At 46.7% G+C, this 20,285-nt stretch overlaps 1 protein-coding gene across 7 annotated transcripts in view; it reads right to left on the reverse strand.

Moving 5' to 3' along the window:
* The window catches only part of tnrc6ba (trinucleotide repeat containing adaptor 6Ba), a 33,760-nt gene continuing 13,475 nt past the window's right edge, over positions 1-20,285 (reverse strand). For 3 of the 7 annotated variants that reach the window (XM_071408679.1, XM_071408676.1, XM_071408674.1), the window contains 10 exons: positions 17,745-17,903; positions 13,010-13,205; positions 12,585-12,746; positions 12,251-12,412; positions 11,893-12,036; positions 11,507-11,599; positions 11,009-11,218; positions 10,549-10,622; positions 3,583-3,722; positions 1-2,950 (listed from right to left, as the gene is read on the reverse strand). In XM_071408679.1, the coding sequence (XP_071264780.1) occupies positions 2,389-2,950; positions 3,583-3,722; positions 10,549-10,622; positions 11,009-11,218; positions 11,507-11,599; positions 11,893-12,036; positions 12,251-12,412; positions 12,585-12,746; positions 13,010-13,205; positions 17,745-17,903 (1,902 nt within the window). In that variant the 3' untranslated portion in view covers positions 1-2,388. The remainder of the gene's footprint in view (positions 2,951-3,582; positions 3,723-10,548; positions 10,623-11,008; positions 11,219-11,506; positions 11,600-11,892; positions 12,037-12,250; positions 12,413-12,584; positions 12,747-13,009; positions 13,206-17,744; positions 17,904-20,285) is intronic. The other 4 variants (XM_071408678.1, XM_071408677.1, XM_071408680.1 and 1 more) reach the window with 3 other exon arrangements.

Raw genomic sequence — 20,285 nt, forward strand, 5'->3', positions numbered from 1 at the left:
TTGAATTCAACCTTTATTGTGTTTGCTTAAATTAATTATCTCCTTTGTAAAATCTGAAAACAAACAAAAAGAACCTGAACAGGAGTGATAAAGCCCGCCTTAATTTAAATTGATACACAACAAAAAAAATAAAACAATTGGTAACTTTAACGTGTTTGCAAAACACCGCTCCAGCTCAGCTTGGTATGGTAGGTTTTGGCATCTTAATATAATTGCCTTCAGTTGTTTGCTTCTTAAAAAAAAATATTACTGCAATTCAGACAAAAAAAATTATATTTCTGCTAAAACCACAACTTAAGAGAAATATGCATTAGTGCCTATGTTCTTGAACTTTCCACACACGCACACACCTGCATCAAGTACATACACACGGAACACCTGATGTAAAAAATGTCCGCCTACCAAGTGTTTGCAGACACACACACTATCTCTCACAATCACTCGCTTGTTAATCATGAATCCACTTGTTAATCATGAATCTCTTTGACAAAAACACATTCACCACGGCAACGACAGACACAGGGCGCGTTCCTATGCTTAGACGTTGCTGAAGACAGACCTTACTTAAAATACCTATTCAGGCGTTGTATCAGCTAACCACATCATAGGTTATAGCAATTTGTCAGTCGATGACGTGGCACGCAACCGTTGGTTGTTGCATCGCTTCTCCTTAGCTGTGGACCGCGCCCACAGCCTCACAATATCATCCTCAACATACCGTCACGCCTAGCACATTCACACAGGCTAGTAATAAGTGATCAGTCATCATCATGACATAATAACCAACTTGATTAAGAAAAAATATATAACGAGGTCAGCATTTTGAAGGAAAAACAAAAAGAAAAGACATCTTGGATTTTTCCACTGTTCCACAATTTTTTTTACAAACAGAAAAAAAAATGACATACAAGATACATTTTTGCTTGTTAAACATCAGAGCAGTGTGTAACTGGTGAGAAATAGAGAGAAGGTGATTCCGAATGTCAGAATGGGTTGGGTCAGGTAGGTACTGTAAGCCCAACTGGCCCGGCGCTGTAACGTCCTGTAGGTTTGTGTAGTAGAGAGTTGTTGTAATAAGTTGTTACACATCACATAGGAAGACCTCCATGTGATGTCACGTTGTTAGTTCCTCTACAGGGCATGCCTGAGTGATAGGGGCTCAGTATGCTCAGTGTGAGTTCTGTTTTTGTATTACATGGGTGTAGAAAGAGGAGTCATCCAGGTGAGTCTGTCAGTCCAACAGATTCCACCTCTCTGTTCAAGTCTTGCTGTTGAAGTCTTCATTTAAAGGTAAAAGGTGTGCGAATGTATGCGGTTATGTGTGTGTGTGAGATTGTGTGCGGGTAGTGTTGGCATGTCACCGTCTATTCGTGACATAATGTGTGACAGTTAATGTCAGTGGACCTGCATGTTTGTGACCAGTGTAGTATGAACTCATTTCATCGGTGTGTTAACGTATATGCACACAGTGGCCAGTTTATAAGTTACACCAGCTCGTTCCCGAAAAGGGCTCGCTCCTACAGACAGTGAGTCACGTGGCCGTGGCTGGCTATATATAGCAGGCAGACGGGCATCAAGGCATTCTAGTTACTGTTCGATTGAACGCTAGAATGGGCAAAACAAGTGACCTTAGCGACTGAGCGTGGTATGATTGTCGGTGCCAGGCGTACCGGTTCCAGTCTCTCAGAAGCCTCCTGTGCTTTTCACGCACAACACTGTCTAGGGTTTACTGAGAATGGAGCGACAAACTAAAAGCATCCAGTCAGCAGCAGTCCTGTGGGTGAAAACAGCTCATTGATGAGAGGTCGAAGGAGAACGGCAAGAAAAGTGCAAGCTAACAGGCGGGCCACAAACAGGAAAATAATGGCGCAGTACAACAGTGGTGTGCAGAACAGCATCTCGGAAAACACAACTCGTCGGTCCTTGTCATGGATGGGCTATTGCAGCAGATGACCGCACTGGGTTTCCACTCCTATAAGGTAAAAACAAGAAGAAGCGGCTCCAGTGGGCACACGATCACCAACACTGGACAATTGAGGAGTGGAAAAACATTGCCTGGTCCAACGAATCCTGGTTCCTGTTGAGTTATGCTGACGGCAGAGTCAGGATCTGGCGTAAGCAGCATGAGTCCATGGCCCGCTCCTGCCTGGTGTCAACAGTACAGGCTGGTGGTGTAATGGTGGGGGAATGTTTTCCTGGCACACGTTAGGTCCCTAGATACCAATTGAGCAACGTTTCCATGCCCCGAAGAATTCTGGAGGCAAAGGGGGGTTTGACCCGGTACTAGATGGGTGTACCTAATATACTGGCCACTGAGTGTGTGTGGGAGAAGTTGTGTAAGTGCATGTTTTTTCGTAATGTATGCGTTCATGTATTAGGTGTGGTCATTCAGATAGAATCAGCCCCTCCTCCTAGCAGGTCTCCAGGCAGCAGAGCAGCAGGACTCCCCATCTGGTGTCGATCCTCCATGGCAGGGGACCCCCACATACTACTGCTGGGGTACCCTCCACCCCCCATCCCTCCCCACAAACCCTGTCTGCCGGGCTCTACACCCCCAGCCACCCCTCCTCCACCAGAACCGTTGCTGCTCCACTGGGCAAACATACTCAGGCCGGGCCCCTGGGTGGGGGTAGGATCCAGTGAGCCTCCTGTACCGTCTAAACTCTGCCAGCCAGAGCTGACGGGCCCCGAGCTGCCTCCTCCCCCTCCGTTACCTCCTCCTCCAGGGGCAGATCCCTCTCCTTCTCTGGTTCTGTCTCGTTCCCTCTCCCCGCTGCTGTTGGCCCCCATGGCGCCTGTCCCTGTGGGGCCCCCCTGGCCTCCGCTGGACCCTGGGGCCCCGGCTGCTCCGCTGGACCCTGCTCCTCCCGCCTGGGAATGTGCAAAATAGCGAGCGACCTCCTCTTCGCTCACAAACTTGGCCAAAATGGTGGTATTGCCCAGGACACACCTGGAGAGAGAGAGAGAATAAGGAGTGATTGAATGTTAGTTTTGTGTTCACCGGCTATTATCTATTAGTGTTCACATTTTATTATAGTAATCGCCATTAAGTCTAAGCAGGTTTTCCCCAGCCCATTCCTACAAAATGAGTGTGTTCCAAGCCCACCAGACAGCCTGCATGGAATGTCCTTGATTTTCAGTCTATGGTATGTCCATCTATGGAGCTGGAGCTTGTTCATCTACAGCAGTGACTCCAAACTGTGGGGCGTGCATTAGTCATTGCATACCTTACATGTCTAGATCAACTAGCCCATGTCAGCGAACGTTTGATTTTTTAGGCCATAGATTGTTGTAATTTTTTTTCACTCAAATATCAGATGAATACATATTAGACATGGCAAAATGTATACAGCTGCAGGAAATAAGCTTTAAATAGGCAACATTACCTCCACCAAAACAGGGGTGTGAAAAGCTTGTCATGAACAGTGCTTGTGCCCATAGCAATAGATGTGGTGCGGAGGGGTGGGGGGATGTTTCCCCCAATGCTGAAACTTTTTCACTCGGCACCCCCGAGTGATAAAGTTTGAGAACCCCTGATCTACACCACTGAGGCTGATTGACAAGCTGAGAGGAGGGGCTTACATGTGTAGTGCGCTCTGGGCCTTTGCTGCTTCCTGTGGGGTGCTGTAGCGAATCAGAGCGCTGCCCTGGGTCAGGCCGAGGTGAAAGGTCAGCAGGGGGCCATGCTGCATACAGATGGTACGGAGGGTGGAGCCGTCAATCTGCAGGAGGGAACAACAGAGGGACATGGGTTAGGGATGACTTGTGTGGTAGAGGGGGATATGTGAAGGAAAAGTGATGGTTTGTGTGCACATGCATGTGGTTGTCTCTGTTGTCCTGAGGGATGATGTGTGTGTGTGTGTGTGTGTGTGTGTGTGTGTTAGGTAGTCTTGATGAGGGATGATGTGAAAAAAATGGGAAGAAATGGCGCCGGAGGAGATGGCCGCCGTTTCACGGTCTCCTAACCAATTGTGGTATTATGTTTTTTTGCGCGATATTTGTAAATTATTTTGTACATGTTTCTGCAACCGTATCTTACGGAAGAAAAGAGCTTCTGGATATCAGAACAGCGATCACTCACCTCGGATTAGACAAAGATTTCTTCAACAACAACAACAAGCAGGACTCACACGATATTCTCCAAACACCCCACAGGGCAGACATCCCAATTATTCGCAAAAGGAAGCGACGCAGAGGACGAAGAGCCGGTTGCCTCGTCCGGACCCGTAGAAGGCAACTAGGAAAGCTGCCGTTACCGTCAATATTACTCGCCAACGTGCAATCATTGGACAATAAACTAGACGAGGTACGACCACGAATATCCTACCAACGGGACATCAAAAACTGTAATATCCTATGCTTCACGGAATCGTGGCTGAATGACGACATAGATATTCAGCTAGCGGGATACACGCTGCACCGGCAGGATAGAACAGCACACTCCGGTAAGACGGGGGGGGGGGGGGGGGCGGCGGCGGCGGTCTGTGCATATTTGTTAACAACAGCTGGTGCACGAAATCTAAGGAAGTCTCTAGATTTTGCTCACCTGAAGTACAGTATATTGTGATAAATTGCAGGCCACACTACTTGCCTAGAGAGTTCTCAGCTATACTTTTCGTGGCTGTTTATTTACCACCACAGACAGATGCTGGCACTAAGACCGCACTCAGTCAGCTGTATAAGGAAATAAGCAAACAGGAAACCACTCACCCAGAGGCGGCGCTCCTAGTGGCCGGAGACTTTAATGCAGGGAAACTTAAATCAGTTCTACCAAATCTCCATAATCATGTTAAATGTGCAACCAGAGGGAAAACAATTCTAGATCACCTGTACTCCACACACAGAGACACGTACAAAGCTCTCCCTCGCCCTCCATTTGGTAAATCCGACCACAACAATTAAAGCAGGAAGCACCAGTGACTCAGTCTATAAAAAAATGGTCAGATGAAGCAGATGCTAAACTACAGGACTGCTTTGCTATCACAGACTGGAACATGTTCCGGGATTCTTCCGATGACATTGAGGAATAAACCACATCAGTCACTGGCTTTATCAATAAGTGCATTGAGGACGTCGTCCCCACAGTGACTGTACGTACATATCCCAACCAGAAGCCATGGATTACAGGAAAAATTCGCACTGAGTTAAAGGGTAGAGCTGCCGCTTTCAAGGTGCGGGACTCTAACCCGGAAGCTTACAAGAAATCCCACTATGCCCTGCGATGAACCATCAAACAGGCAAAGAGTCAATACAGGGCTAAGATTGAATCATACTACACCGACTCCGACGCTCGTCGGATGTGGCAGGGCTTGCAAACTATTACAGACTACAAAGGGAAGCACAGCCGCGAGCTGCCCAGTGACACGAGCCTACCAGATGAGCTAAATAGCTTCTATGCTCGCTTCGAGGCAAGCAACACTGAGGCATGCATGAGAGCATCAGCTGTTCTGGACGACTGTGTGATCACGCCCTCTGTAGCCGACATGAGTAAGACCTTTAAACAGGTCAACATACACAAGGCTGCGGGGCCAGACGGATTACCAGGACGTGTGCTCCGGGCATGTGCTGACCAACTGGCAGGTGTCTTCACTGACATTTTCAACATGTCCCTGATTGAGTCTATAATACCAACATGCTTCAAGCAGACCACCATAGTCCCTGTGACCAAGAACACAAAGGCAACCTGCCTAAATGACTACAGACCCGTAGCACTCACGTCCGTAGCCATGAGGTGCTTTGAAAGGCTGGTAATGGCTCACATCAACACCATTATCCCAGAAACCCTAGACCCACTGCAATTTGCATACCGCCCAAACAGATCCACAGATGATGCAATCTCTATTGCACTCCACACTGCCCTTTCCCACCTGGACAAAAGGAACACCTATGTGAGAATGCTGTTCATTGACTACAGCTCAGCGTTCAACACCATAGTACCCTCAAAGCTCATCACCAAATTAAGGAACCTGGGACTAAACACCTCCCTCTGCAGCTGGATCCTGGACTTCCTGACAGGCCGCCCCCAGGTGGTGAGGGTAGGTAGCAACACATCTGCCACGCTGATCCTCAACACTGGAGCTCCCCAGGGGTGCGTGCTCAATCCCCTCCTGTACTCCCTGTTCACCCACGACTGCATGGCCAGGCACGACTCCAACACCATCATTAAGTTTGCAGACGACATAAGTGGTAGGCCTGATCACCGACAACGACGAGACAGCCTATAGGGAGGAGGTCAGAGACCTGGCCGGGTGGTGCCAGAATAACAACCTATCCCTCAACGTAACCAAGACTAAGGAGATGATTGTGGACTACAGGAAAAGGAGCACCGAGCACATCCCCATTCTCATCGACGGGGCTGTAGTGGAGCAGGTTGAGAGCTTCAAATTCCTTTGTGTCCACATCAACAACAAGCTAGAATGGTCCAAACACACCAAGACAGTCGTGAAGAGGGCACGACAAAGCCTATTCCCCCCTCAGGAAACTAAAAAGATTTGGCATGGGTCCTGAAGTCATCAAAAGGTTCTACAGCTGCAATATCGAGAGCATCCTGACCGGTTGCATCACTGCCTGGTACGGCAATTGCTCGGCCTCCGACCGCAAGGCACTTCAGAGGGTATTGTCAAAGACCCCAGCCACCCCAGTCATAGACTGTTCTCTCTACTACCGCATGGCAAGCGGTACCAGAGTGCCAAGTCTAGGACAAAAAGGCTTCTCAACAGTTTTTACCCCCAAGCCATAAGACTTCTGAACAGGTAACCAAATGGTTACCCGGACTATTTGCATTGTGTGCCCCCCCAACCCCTCTTTTACACTGCTGCTACTCTCCATTTATCTTATATGCAGTCACTTTAACTATACATTCATGTACATACTACCTAAAATTGGCCCGACCAACCAGTGCTCCCGCACATTGGCTAACCGGGCTATCTGCATTGTGTCCCACCACCCGCCAACCCCTCTTTTTACGCTACTGCTACTCTCTGTTCATCATATATGCATCGTCACTTTAACGATACCTACATGTACACACTACCTCAATAAGCCTGACTAACAGGTGTCTGTATATAGCCTTGCTACTCTTTTTTCAAATGTCTTTTTACTGTTGTTTTATTTCTTGACTTTACTACACACACACACACACCTTTTTTCCCCGCACCATTGGTTAGTAAGCATTTCACTGTAAGGTCTACCTACACCTGTTGTATTCGGCGCACGTGACAAATAAAACTTGATTTGATGTGTGTGTGTAGGTAGTCTTGATGAGGGATGACGTGTGTGTGTAGCTAGTCTTGATGAGGGGTGACGTGTGTGTGTAGCTAGTCTTGATGAGGGATGACGTGTGTGTGTGTAGCTAGTCTTGATGAGGGATAACGTGTGTGTGTGCAGGTAGTCTGGATGAGGGATGACGTGTGTGTGTGCAGGTAGTCTGGATGAGGGATGACGTGTGTGTGTGCAGGTAGTCTGGATGAGGGATGACGTGTGTGTGTGCAGGTAGTCTGGATGAGGGATGACGTGTGTGTGTGCAGGTAGTCTGGATGAGGGATGACGTGTGTGTGTGCAGGTAGTCTGGATGAGGGATGACGTGTGTGTGCAGGTAGTCTGGATGAGGGATGACGTGTGTGTGCAGGTAGTCTGGATGAGGGATGACGTGTGTGTGCAGGTAGTCTGGATGAGGGATGACGTGTGTGTGCAGGTCGTCTGGATGAGGGATGACGTGTGTGTGCAGGTCGTCTGGATGAGGGATGACGTGTGTGTGCAGGTCGTCTGGATGAGGGATGACGTGTGTGTGCAGGTCGTCTGGATGAGGGATGACGTGTGTGTGCAGGTCGTCTGGATGAGGGATGACGTGTGTGTGCAGGTAGCCTGGATGAGGGATGACGTGTGTGTGCAGGTAGCCTGGATGAGGGATGACGTGTGTGTGCAGGTAGCCTGGATGAGGGATGACGTGTGTGTGCAGGTAGCCTGGATGAGGGATGACGTGTGTGTGCAGGTAGCCTGGATGAGGGATGACGTGTGTGTGCAGGTAGCCTGGATGAGGGATGACGTGTGTGTGCAGGTAGCCTGGATGAGGGATGACGTGTGTGTGCAGGTAGCCTGGATGAGGGATGACGTGTGTGTGCAGGTAGCCTGGATGAGGGATGACGTGTGTGTGCAGGTAGCCTGGATGAGGGATGACGTGTGTGTGCAGGTAGCCTGGATGAGGGATGACGTGTGTGTGCAGGTAGTCTGGATGAGGGATGACGTGTGTGTGCAGGTAGTCTGGATGAGGGATAACGTGTGTGTGCAGGTAGTCTGGATGAGGGATGACGTGTGTGTGCAGGTAGTCTGGATGAGTGATGATGATGTGTGTGTGTGTGTAGTCTTGACGAGTGATGATGTGTGTGTGTGTGTAGGTAGTCTTGACGAGTGATGATGTGTGTGTGTGTGTGTAGGTAGTCTTGACGAGTGATGATGTGTGTGTGTGTGTGTGTGTGTGTGTGTTGGTAGTCTTGACGAGTGATGATGTGTGTGTGTGTGTGTGTGTTGGTAGTCTTGACGAGTGATGATGTGTGTGTGTGTGTGTGTGTGTAGGTAGTCTTGACGAGTGATGATGTGTGTGTGTGTGTGTGTGTGTGTGTGTAGGTAGTCTTGACGAGTGATGATGTGTGTGTGTGTGTAGGTAGTCTTGACGAGTGATGATGTGTGTGTGTGTGTGTGTGTTGGTAGTCTTGACGAGTGATGATGTGTGTGTGTGTGTGTGTAGGTAGTCTTGACGAGTGATGATGTGTGTGTGTGTGTGTGTAGGTAGTCTTGTGTGTGTGTGTGTGTGTGTGTGTGTGTGTGTGTGTGTAGGTAGTCTTGATGAGTGATGATGTGTGTGTGTGTGTAGTCTTGATGAGGGATGATGTGTGTGTGTGTGTAGTCTTGATGAGGGATGATGTGTGTGTGTAGTCTTGATGAGGGATGATGTGTGTGTGTGTGTAGTCTTGATGAGGGATGATGTGTGTGTGTGTGTGTAGTCTTGATGAGGGATGATGTGTGTGTGTGTAGTCTTGATGAGGGATGATGTGTGTGTGTGTGTAGTCTTGATGAGGGATGATGTGTGTGTGTGTGTAGTCTTGATGAGGGATGATGTGTGTGTGTAGTCTTGATGAGGGATGATGTGTGTGTGTAGTCTTGATGAGGGATGATGTGTGTGTGTAGTCTTGATGAGGGATGATGTGTGTGTGTAGTCTTGATGAGGGATGATGTGTGTGTGTGTGTGTAGTCTTGATGAGGGATGATGTGTGTGTGTGTGTAGTCTTGATGAGGGATGATGTGTGTGTGTGTGTGTAGTCTTGATGAGGGATGATGTGTGTGTGTGTGTAGTCTTGATGAGGGATGATGTGTGTGTGTGTGTAGTCTTGATGAGGGATGATGTGTGTGTGTGTGTAGTCTTGATGAGTGATGATGTGTGTGTGTGTGTAGTCTTGATGAGTGATGATGTGTGTGTGTGTGTAGTCTTGATGAGTGATGATGTGTGTGTGTAGGTAGTCTTGATGAGTGATGATGTTGTGTGTGTAGGTAGTCTTGATGAGTGATGATGTTGTGTGTGTAGGTAGTCTTGATGAGTGATGATGTGTGTGTGTGTGTGTGTGTAGGTAGTCTTGATGAGGGATGATGTGTGTGTGTGTGTGTGTGTGTGTGTAGGTAGTCTTGATGAGGGATGTGTGTGTGTGTGTGTGTGTGTGTGTAGGTAGTCTTGATGAGGGATGTGTGTGTGTGTGTGTGTGTGTGTGTGTGTGAGTGTGTGTGTGTGTGTGTGTGTAGTCCTGATGAGGGATGATGTGTGTGTGTGTGTATCGGTAGTCCTGATGAGGGATGATGTGTGTGTGTGTGTGTAGTCTTGATGAGGGATGATGTGTGTGTGTGTGTGTAGTCTTGATGAGGGATGATGTGTGTGTGTGTGTGTAGTCTTGATGAGGGATGATGTGTGTGTGTGTGTGTAGTCTTGATGAGGGATGATGTGTGTGTGTGTGTAGTCTTGATGAGTGATGATGTGTGTGTGTAGGTAGTCTTGATGAGTGATGATGTTGTGTGTGTAGGTAGTCTTGATGAGTGATGATGTTGTGTGTGTGTAGGTAGTCTTGATGAGTGATGATGTGTGTGTGTGTGTAGGTAGTCTTGACGCGGGATGAGGTGTGTGTGTGTGTGTGTGTGTGTGTGTGTGTGTGTGTGTGTAGGTAGTCTTGATGAGGGATGATGTGTGTGTGTGTGTGTGTGTGTAGGTAGTCTTGATGAGGGATGTGTGTGTGTGTAGGTAGTCTTGATGAGGGATGTGTGTGTGTGTGTGTGTGTGTGTGTAGGTAGTCTTGATGAGGGATGGTGTGTGTGTGTGTGTGTGTGTAGGTAGTCTTGATGAGGGATGGTGTGTGTGTGTGTGTGTGTGTGTGTGTGTGTGTGTGTGTGTGTATCGGTAGTCCTGATGAGGGATGATGTGTGTGTGCGTGTGTGTGTAGGTAGTCTTGATGAGGGATGATGTGCACGTGTGTGTGTAGGTAGTCTTGATGAGGGATGATGTGTGTGCACCTGTGGAGTGAGGTTGCAGAGCACCAGCCAGCAGCTTCCTCTGGAGGTCCCCCCATCACTCCAAGCAGAGCCTGCTAGAACCAAAGCACATAGGAATCAGTTCCAGATATTAGAAAACCATTACCTCTGTACTTGCGGCAGGCAGCTCTGGAGCAATGAATGATAAATAAGCCCTACTGTACTTTAAGCTTGCAGCACCCAGAATAAAATATGTAATTTATCTGGGACCGCGTCCCAAATGGCACCACATTCCCTTTATAGTGCACTAGTATTGACCAGTGCCCATAGGGAATAGGGTACAATTTGGGACGGCAATTCAGATCAAGGCAAGGGACATCCTGGGTACATTTAGTCTGCTGAATGCTTTCCCAGGCAGCAGGGCAGCACAGAACAGTACAGGGTGGAAAGACTCAGAAACACAGGCCCCTCCATTCTCTACAACATTGTGTTATGATATTACCAGGGCCATATCTGGTTTCCTGGATCCCACTCGAGCTGCCCCAGCCACGGGCCTGCCATGGGCCACGGGACGGCGAGGCCTGCTTCTGATTGGTGAGTCCCGGGGGTGGGCGTGGCAGCTGCTGGGACTGTTGGTTGCGATTGGTCTTCCACATCTTGTTGTGTCCAATGGGCTCAGGGGGCCAGCTGGTCTTATACTCTGTGTAATTTGCTGTGAGAAACAGGAAATGAACTAAAGTCAGAACTGCCTCTGTTATAACCGCACACGTGGAGGATGGAACACACAGAAAAACTAAACGAAGACAGAGTTGAAACTCGATTAACTGAATGATACAACAGCTGAAACAGTATGAGTGAAAAAAGCAGAGTAACACTATTTGAAATGCCAGGAGAATATTAAGTGAATGTGTAACACTTTCGGTGAAAAGCACATTAGGACATTCGTAAACCATACATAACACATTTACAGTAATACTGTGAGTGTTTTCCAGTCTGCTACCTGAGTTGTGTGCGTTGTTGAGGGGGCTGTCTGAGGCACTGTAGGGCCAGGCACCAGGTGAAGGCAGCAAGGTGTTCAGGGAGGGGTTGGGTTCTGAAACAAACACCACAAGCTTAGCTAGCATCAACACACCATCAAGATATATGTATTATTAACACAACCTGATATTTAACTGACTGATGCATGTATTGATGGGTATGATTTCAGTGTTATGTGCAAGTTTCTTTGACTTTATGTGAGAACATGGAGGGTTGACAATATACTTATGTAATGTGTTACTGTTAAGTAATAAGTAATGTCAGGTCAGCCGGTCTCAGCAACTAGTCCTCGGAATGTGGACTTAGTCATAGATACAGGAGTAACTCTGCTTCAATCTAGGTAGGTACCTGTGTTGTCTCTTAGCAACTGGTGCTCTGTGTCATTGAGGCTGGACGGCCCAGGGATTCCCATCATGCTCCCTGGGGTCATGTAGGGATCAGACTCGGGGTCGATGCTCTGGATCCCCTTCCAGGGCACGCCGGGCTGGAACTCTGACATCATAGACAAACATACAGGAATTCTAGATTAGAATTTCAGAGCAAATAGAAGCCCTCCTCATCGACTTAACCCTGGTCACAGAGAGTTGCAGGCTTCTGTTCCAGCCCAACACTAACTGATTCAGGGGATTTGATCAAATCAAGTGTGTTAGTGGTGGGATAGAACAAATCCCGGCACATTCAGTTGATATTTAGAAGGGCCACTCACCAGGAGGCCAGCTGGACGTGCCCTGGGGCTTGGAGCTCATCTTGTTCCCAGGAGTACGGTGCCAGTTGTCCCCCTGTGTGGGCATACCTAGCCCCTCCCCTCCCATCATGTCATACTGGGAGTATGGCGAGCCACCCCTCCTCATAGGGGTGGACATAGGACCTGAAAGGGAGAGGGGGATGGAAAGACAGAGGGGGAAGAGAAGACATAGTGAGATGAAGAGAAGAAAAAAATAAAGTCAGATGAAAAAGCAGCTGATGGGTCGACAATGTTGGCATGTCATACTGTAATTAATTCAGTACACTCACTACAGAATAAGGGCTTTCGCTCTCACCGTTTTTGTGGAGGCTCTCAGGAAGGGAGGGGGCAGGAGAATGACCCTCCATCATCCATTTGAAGCGGGATTGCTGCCCCCCCACATCCTTCATGCCCCCTGGGCCCCCCACCACCGAGCCCCCCATGTCCAGACCAGACATGTTCACTCCTCCACTGTACCCTGAGGGGGGGAGCAGAAAGGTGTCAGAGCTGATGGCAGGTGGCATGTACAATGACTCAATTACATGCAGAGCATCAGTCAGTATGCAATGAAAATCCTCAAGATGGTCTACATTGTTAGTGGTTTGTATTGAAAATAATATATTATAGTTGTGTGTTAATTTTAGGAATGTTCTCTCAGGTAAAAAGGGAAATCTCAAGTATGTGACAAGAGACTATTATCTATCCTTTATCTCCATTCATATATATGTGTACACCACTCACCAGAGTAGCCCTGTGTTTTCTGGTGCAGGTCCACAGAGCCCCCCATGCCTGGATGGGGCAGGGAGTCTGCCATAGGCAGTTTTGGGCCTCCCCCTCCCAGGTGAGAGGGGGACAGTTTGGAGCCCACTCCCACCCCGCCGACGCCCTGCTGCTGCTGTTGCCTCTGCTGCTGGAGAATAGCCACGATCCTGGCCAACTGAGGAGAGATGACGAATTAGTGGGATTGAAAACCCTGTAAGCAAACACGGCAACATGAACGCATCACCACAGTCTGACTATCCATGCGATGCTGTGACAGTAATTCCTCAAGTACAGAGGTTTACCCGAGTCATAGCATGAAATAAGTGGGGTTGTGTTGTTTCCAATGCAGTAGTATTAGTAGCTGCTGTACCAGTAGTAGTAGGAGTACCTGTTGTGGGTCGGCCTGCTGCCGTACGTTCTGGTATTTAGTAGTAGCAGTGCTTGACTTGGACTGAAATAGGTGACTGTACTCATTTTGGGTGCAGTAGCAGTAGTGGTAACTTTATTATTTTGTTTTTAAATAAATAATACTCTTTATTTAACTAAGCAAGTCAGTTAAGAACACATTCTTATTTACAATGATGGTGGGTCGTTCAGGGGCAGAACGATAAAGTCTTACCTTGCCAGCTCAGGGATTCGATTCAGCAACCTTTCGGTTACTGGCCCAACGCGCTAACCACTAGGCTACCTGGCGCCCCAACAGTAGTGGTAACAGTAGTGGTGACGGTAAACAGTAACGGTAGTGGTGGTAGTAACAGTAGTGGTGGTAGTAACGGTAGTAGTGGTGGTGGTGGTAACGGTAGTGTTTTTTCCCCCCCAACAATTGTTTAGACAGATTATTTCACTGTATCACAATTCCAGTGGGTCAGACGTTTATATACACTGAGTTGACTGTGCCTTTAAACAGCTTGGAAAATTCCAGAAAATTATGTCATGGCTTTAGAAGGCTAATTGACATAATTTGAGTCAATTGGAAGTGTACCTGTGGCTGTATTTCAAGGCCTACCTTCAAACTCACTACCTCTTTGCTTGACATCATGGGAAAATCAAAAGTAATCAGCCAAGACCTCAGAAAAACAATTGTAGACCTCCACAAGTCTGGTTCATCCTTGGGAGCAATTTCCAAACGCCTGAAGGTACCACGTTCATCTGTACAAACAATAGTACGCAAGTATAAACACCATGGGACCACGCAGCCGTCATACCGCTCAGAAAGGAGACGCGTTCTGTCTCCTAGAGACAAATGTATTTCGGTGCGAAAAGTGCAAATCAATCACAGAACAGCAAAGGACCTTGTGAAGATGCTGGAGGAAACAGGTACAAAAGTATCCATATCCACAGTAAAAACGAGTCCTATATCGACATAACCTGAAAGGCCGCTCAGCAAGGAAGAAGCCACTGCTCCAAAACCGCCTTAAAAAAGCCAGACTACGGTTTGCAACTGCACATGGGGACAAAGATCGTACTTTTTGGAGAAATGTCCTCTGGTCTGATGAAACAAAAATAGAACAGTTTAGCCATAATGAGAATCATTATGTTTGGAGGAAAAGGGGGGGGAAGCTTGCAAGCCGAAGAACACCATCCCAACCGTGAAGCATGGAGGTGGCAGCATCATGTTGTGGGGGTGCTTTGCTGCAGGAGGGCCTGGTGCACTTCACAAAATAGATGGCATCAAGAGGAAAGAAAAGTATGTGGATATATTGAAGCAACATCTAAAGACATCAGTCAGCAAGTTAAAGCTTGGTCTCAAATGGGTCTTCCAAATGGACAACGACCCCAAGCATACTTCCAAAGTTGTTGCAAAATGGCTTAAGGACAACAAAGTCAAGGTATTGGAGTGGCCATCACAAAGCCCTGACCTCAATCCCATAGACAATTTGTGGGCAGAACTGAAAAAGCGTGTGCGAGCAAGAAGGCCTACAAACCCGACTCAGTTACACCAGCTCTGTCAGGAGGAATGGGCCATAATTCACCCAACTTATTGTGGGGAAACTTGTGGAAGGCTACTCGAAATGTTTGACCCAAGTTAATAATTACTAATTACTAGTTACTAATTGACCCTCTGGGACTGTGATGAAAGAAATAAAAGCTGAAATAAATCATTCTCTACTATTATTCTGACATTTCACATTCTTAAAATAAAGTGGTGATCCTAACTGACCTAAGACAGGGAATTTTTACTTGGATTAAATGTCTGGAATTGTGAAAAACTGAGTTTAAATGTATTTGGCTAAGGTGTATGTAAACTTCTGACTGTATATATTTTTGTAGTCGGGACCCGCAGTCCGTATTGACCCCGCTCTGTGTCCGGACCGCCAGTTGACTATGGGGGAGGGGGAGCGTCTATATTATCAGATGTGCTATTGGCAATAAGCATCATGACCTGTAGCCTAAGTGATGCAGCATAGTGGGTATAAAATGTACATAGACAAACCTTCTGCTTCAACCCATGTACATTTACACCATTGGACATATCCTGATTATAATTATTATTAATAATGTAATTATTATTAAAATTATAAATACATAAATTATTATTCACTCAATTATTTTGGGGGGTTTCTATTACAAAGTAGGCCTATGTCATTGCTCTTTTAAGATGCCATTGCCCCTTTAAGAGCTCTGTTGGGCAGCTGCGCCTAACATATTTGTAAAACGATGCCACTCGCGCAATTGGAAGGAGCAGACAAATAAACGTGGTAGCAATGGAAAACTGGGATCCCCCTCTTTCAACAAAGGACAAAACTGGTTTGTTGAGCATTGACTTCTTGTCAGAATACACGTTTCCCTCCTATGGCTCTCGCAATTAGAATGCGCCTCGAGAGTAATATTTATCTCGCATAAAACACACAAGACAATTAGGTAAATAGGTCAAACTATTCTATAGGGTTGTTCGATTTAAAAAAATATATTATAATAAAAACATGAGCTGGCGCATACCCAGAGAAAATTATTTTATGTAGAGGTGCTGACTAACGGCGAATAAACTATAAGCTATAAAAATAGAGCCGCACACTCTATATATAAACTCCCAGTAATTTATCAAGTAAGTCACCACTGTTTCAGCATCACTGTGCCTTCTTCAGGGTAATGTCAAGAATGCTTGAACCAGGTTATGTAGAGAAACAGCGCAACCAATGACAACAGTGTGTCATAATTATTAAGTGAATTAGAATGAATTGAGTAAAACTTAAAAAACAATAGTTTATAGCATATTGAATATATTAGGCTATTGTTATCATATGGAAACAATTAAATATTGTGCATAATATTAGCATAAACATACATTGTTTAATTAAATTTCACATATATTTAATTGTTTCCTATTTAATAAAAAAGTGTTACATGTAATGCATAATAAGCATCATCAACAGGTGGAACATATTGGGTGTGTACGTTGATGAGCTGTAGAAAGAATATATCCATTTATAAGACTTGCTCATAAGAGAGAGTTGTTCATTTGGGGCCTGAGATCAAAGTCAATTTCCAGACAACTAGGTGTCAAAGTTTTTAGATAGGATATACAGTAAGCCTTCTTTTGTAAAAGTAGGATCTCGATGTTACCTCCTCTCCTTGGTAGAGCAACATGCTCAATGCCTGTGTATTTGAGGGAGGAGATGGGATGGTTTGCTTCAACAAAGTGAAATTTGACTGCCTTCATGACTGGTGACCGCCGGTAATACGGTCACCGCAACAGCCCTAGGCGTGACCACCATTTGCCTCATTCAGCGTGACATCTTCTTTGCATAGAGTTGATCAGGCTGTTGATTGCGGCTTGTGGAATGTTGTCCCACTCTTCAATGGCTGTGCGAAGTGGCTGGATATTGGCGGGAACTTGAACACGCAGTCGTACACGTTGATCCAGAGCATCCCAAACATGCTCAAAGGGTAAAATGTCTGGTGAGTATGCAGGCTTCCAGGAATTGTATAAAGATCCTTGCGACATGGGGCTGTGCATTATCATGCTGAATGGAACGACAATGGGCCTCAGGATCTCTTCACAGTATCTCGGTGCTTTCAAATTGCCATCGATAAAATGCAATTGTGTTCGTAGCTTATGCCCGCCCATACCATAATCCCACCACCACCATGGGGCACTCTTAAAGTTGATATCAGCAAACCGCTAGCCCACACAATGCCATACACATGGTCTGCAGTTGAGGACAGTCGGATGTACAGCCAAATTCTTTAAAAATGACTTGAGGCTTATGGTAGAGAAATTAACATTACATTCTCTGGCAACAGCTCTGGTGGACATTCCTGCAGTCAGCATGCCAATTGCATGCTCCTTCAAAACACGAGACATCTGTGGCATTGTGTTGTGTAACAAAACTGCACATTTGAGGAATTCATTATCCCTAGCACAAAGTGCACCTGTGTAATGATCAAGCTGTTTAATCAGCTTCTTGATATGCCACACTTGTCAGGTGGAAAGATCATCGTCGCAAAGGAGAAATGCTCACCAACAGGGATGTAAACAAATTTGTGCACAAAATTTGAGAGAAATACATTTTTGTGCGTATGTAAGATTTCTGGGATCTTTTATTTCAGCTCATGAAACACGGGACCAACACTTTACATGTTGCGTTAATATTTTTGTTCAATGTATTTGGGAATATATTTAATAGGACAGACATGACTCTGTATTAGACCTGTCATCTCCTAATCAATATAATAGTAGTAGTAGTGGTAAGAGTAGCAGTAGAAGTAGTACCTGTTGTGGGTCGGCCTGCTGGCGTGGGTTTTGGGGGAACTTCCTCTGGTTCTGTAGGAGCTGTTGGAGCTGCTGTGGTGAGGTGAGCTGTTGCTGCTGGGGGTTCTGCTGCTGCTGCTGGAGGAGAAGCTGGCAGGCCTGGGGGAGAGGGATAGACGACTGTAAACACCTGTTACAACACCCTAAGAAGAGGAGGGCAGTTTGAACACAGCAGATAGAGAGAGGAGGGGTATGAACAGAGGTTGATAGAGCTGCAAGGTCTCAAAAGATGGAGACCGCCTCTAATTTTTAAAACAAATTGGGCCTACAGTATAGTTGGAAAGTATTCAGACCCCTTCCCCACATTTTATTACGTTACAGCCTTATTCTAAATTTGATAAAATAAAAAAATCCTCAATCTACACACAATACCCCATAATGACAAAGCAAAATTAGGTTTAGACATTTTTGCAAATGTATTAAAAATAAAGCCAGAAATAGCTTATTTACATAAGTATTCAGACCCTTTGCTATGAGACTCGAAATTGAGCTCAGGTGCATCCTGTTTCCACTGATCATCCTTGAGATGTTTCTACACCTTGATTGAAGTCCACCTGTGGTAAATTCAATTGATTGGGCATGGTTTGAAAAGGCACACACTTGCCTATATAAGGTCCCACAGTTGACAGTGCATGTCAGAGCAAAAACCAAGCCATGAGGTCGAAGGAATTGACCGTAGAGCTCCGAGGCACAGATCTCGGGAAGGGTACCAAAAATGTTTCTACAGCATTGAAGGTCCAAGAACACAGAGACCACCATCATTCTTGAATGGAAGAAGTTTTGAACAACCAAGACTCTTCCTAGAGCTGGCCGCACGGCCAAACTGAGCAATCGGGGGAGAAGGGTCTTGTCAGGTAGGTGACTAAGAATCTGATGGTCACTCTGACAGAGCGTCAGAGTTCCTCTGTGGAGATGGGAGAACCTTCCAGAAAGACAACAATCTCTGCAGCACTCCACCAATCAGGGCTTTATGGTAGTGGCCAGACGGAAGCCACTCCTCAGTAAAAGGCACATACCATCCCAATTGGAGTTTGCCAAAAGGCACCCGAAGGACTCTGACCATGAGAAACAAGATTCTGATGAAACAAAGATGGAGCACCTTGGCTTGAATGCTAAGAGTCACATCTGGAGGAAACCAGGCACTGCTCATCACCACTCCCAAATGGCGCAGCGGTCAGTCCCTGGTTTGAATCCAGGCTGTATCACATCCGGCCGTGATTGGGAGTCCTATAGGGCGACGCACAATTGGCCCAGCATCGTCCGGGTTTGGCCATCATTGTAAATAAGGATGTTCTTAACTGACTTGCCTAGTTAAAGGTTAAATAAATAAAAATAATAATAAAATCACCTGGCCAATACCATCCCTACGGTGAAGCATGGTGGCAGCAGCATCATGCTGAGGGGATGTTTTTCAGCGGCAGAGACTGGGAGACTAGTCAGGATCGAGGCAAATATGAACGGAGCAAAGTACAGAGATCCTTGATAAAAACCTGCTCCAGAGCGCTCAGGACCTCAGACTGGGGCGAAGGTTCACTTTCCAACAAGACAACGACCCTAAGCACACAGCCAAGACAACGCAGGAGTGGCTTCGGGAGAAGTCTCTGAATGTCCTTGAGTGGCCCAGCCAGAGCCCGGACTTGAACTCGATCGAACATCGCTGGAGACACCTGAAAATAGAGCTAAAGGCTAGAGCTGCCGCTTTCAAGGAGCGGGAGACTAATCCGGACGCTTATAAGAAATCCGCTATGCCCTCTGACGAACCATAAAACAAGCAAAGGGTCAATAAAGGATTAAGATAGAGCCAGTGTAGTAGGATTCAGATGCTCGTCAGATGTGGCATGGTTTGAAAACTATTACGGACTACAAAGGGAAATCCAGACGCGAGCTGCCCAGTGGCGCGAGCCTACCAGACGAGCTAAATGCCTTTTATGCTCACTTCGAGGCAAGCAACACTGAAGCATGCGCACGAGACCACCAGCTGTTCTAGATGACTGTGTGATAACGCTCTCCGTAGCCGATGTGAACAAAACTTTTAAACAGGTCAACATTCAAAGCCGCTGGGCCAGACGGATTACCAGCACGTGTGCTCAAAGCATGCGCGGACCAACTGTCAAGTGTCTCCACTGACATTTTCAACCTCTCCCTGACCGAGTCTGTAATACCTACATGTTTCATGCAGACTAACATAGTCCCTGTGCCCAAGGAAGCGAAGGTAACCTGCCTAAATGATTATCGCCCCGTGGCACTCACGTCGGTAGCCATGAAGTGCTTTGAAAGGCTGGTCATGGCTCACATCAACAGCATCCTCCCGGACACATTAAACACACTCCAATTCGCATACCGCCCCAACAGATCCACAGACGACGCAATCTCATTCGCAATCCACACTCGCACTTTCTAACCTGGACAAAAGGAAAACCTATGTGAGAATGCTGTTCATCAACTACAGCTCAGCATTCAACACCATAGTGCCCACGAAGCTCATCACCAAGCTAAAGACTC

Source organism: Salvelinus alpinus, chromosome 7 (assembly GCF_045679555.1).
Source record: "Salvelinus alpinus chromosome 7, SLU_Salpinus.1, whole genome shotgun sequence".
In the NCBI taxonomy this organism is placed as follows: Eukaryota; Metazoa; Chordata; class Actinopteri; order Salmoniformes; family Salmonidae; genus Salvelinus; species Salvelinus alpinus.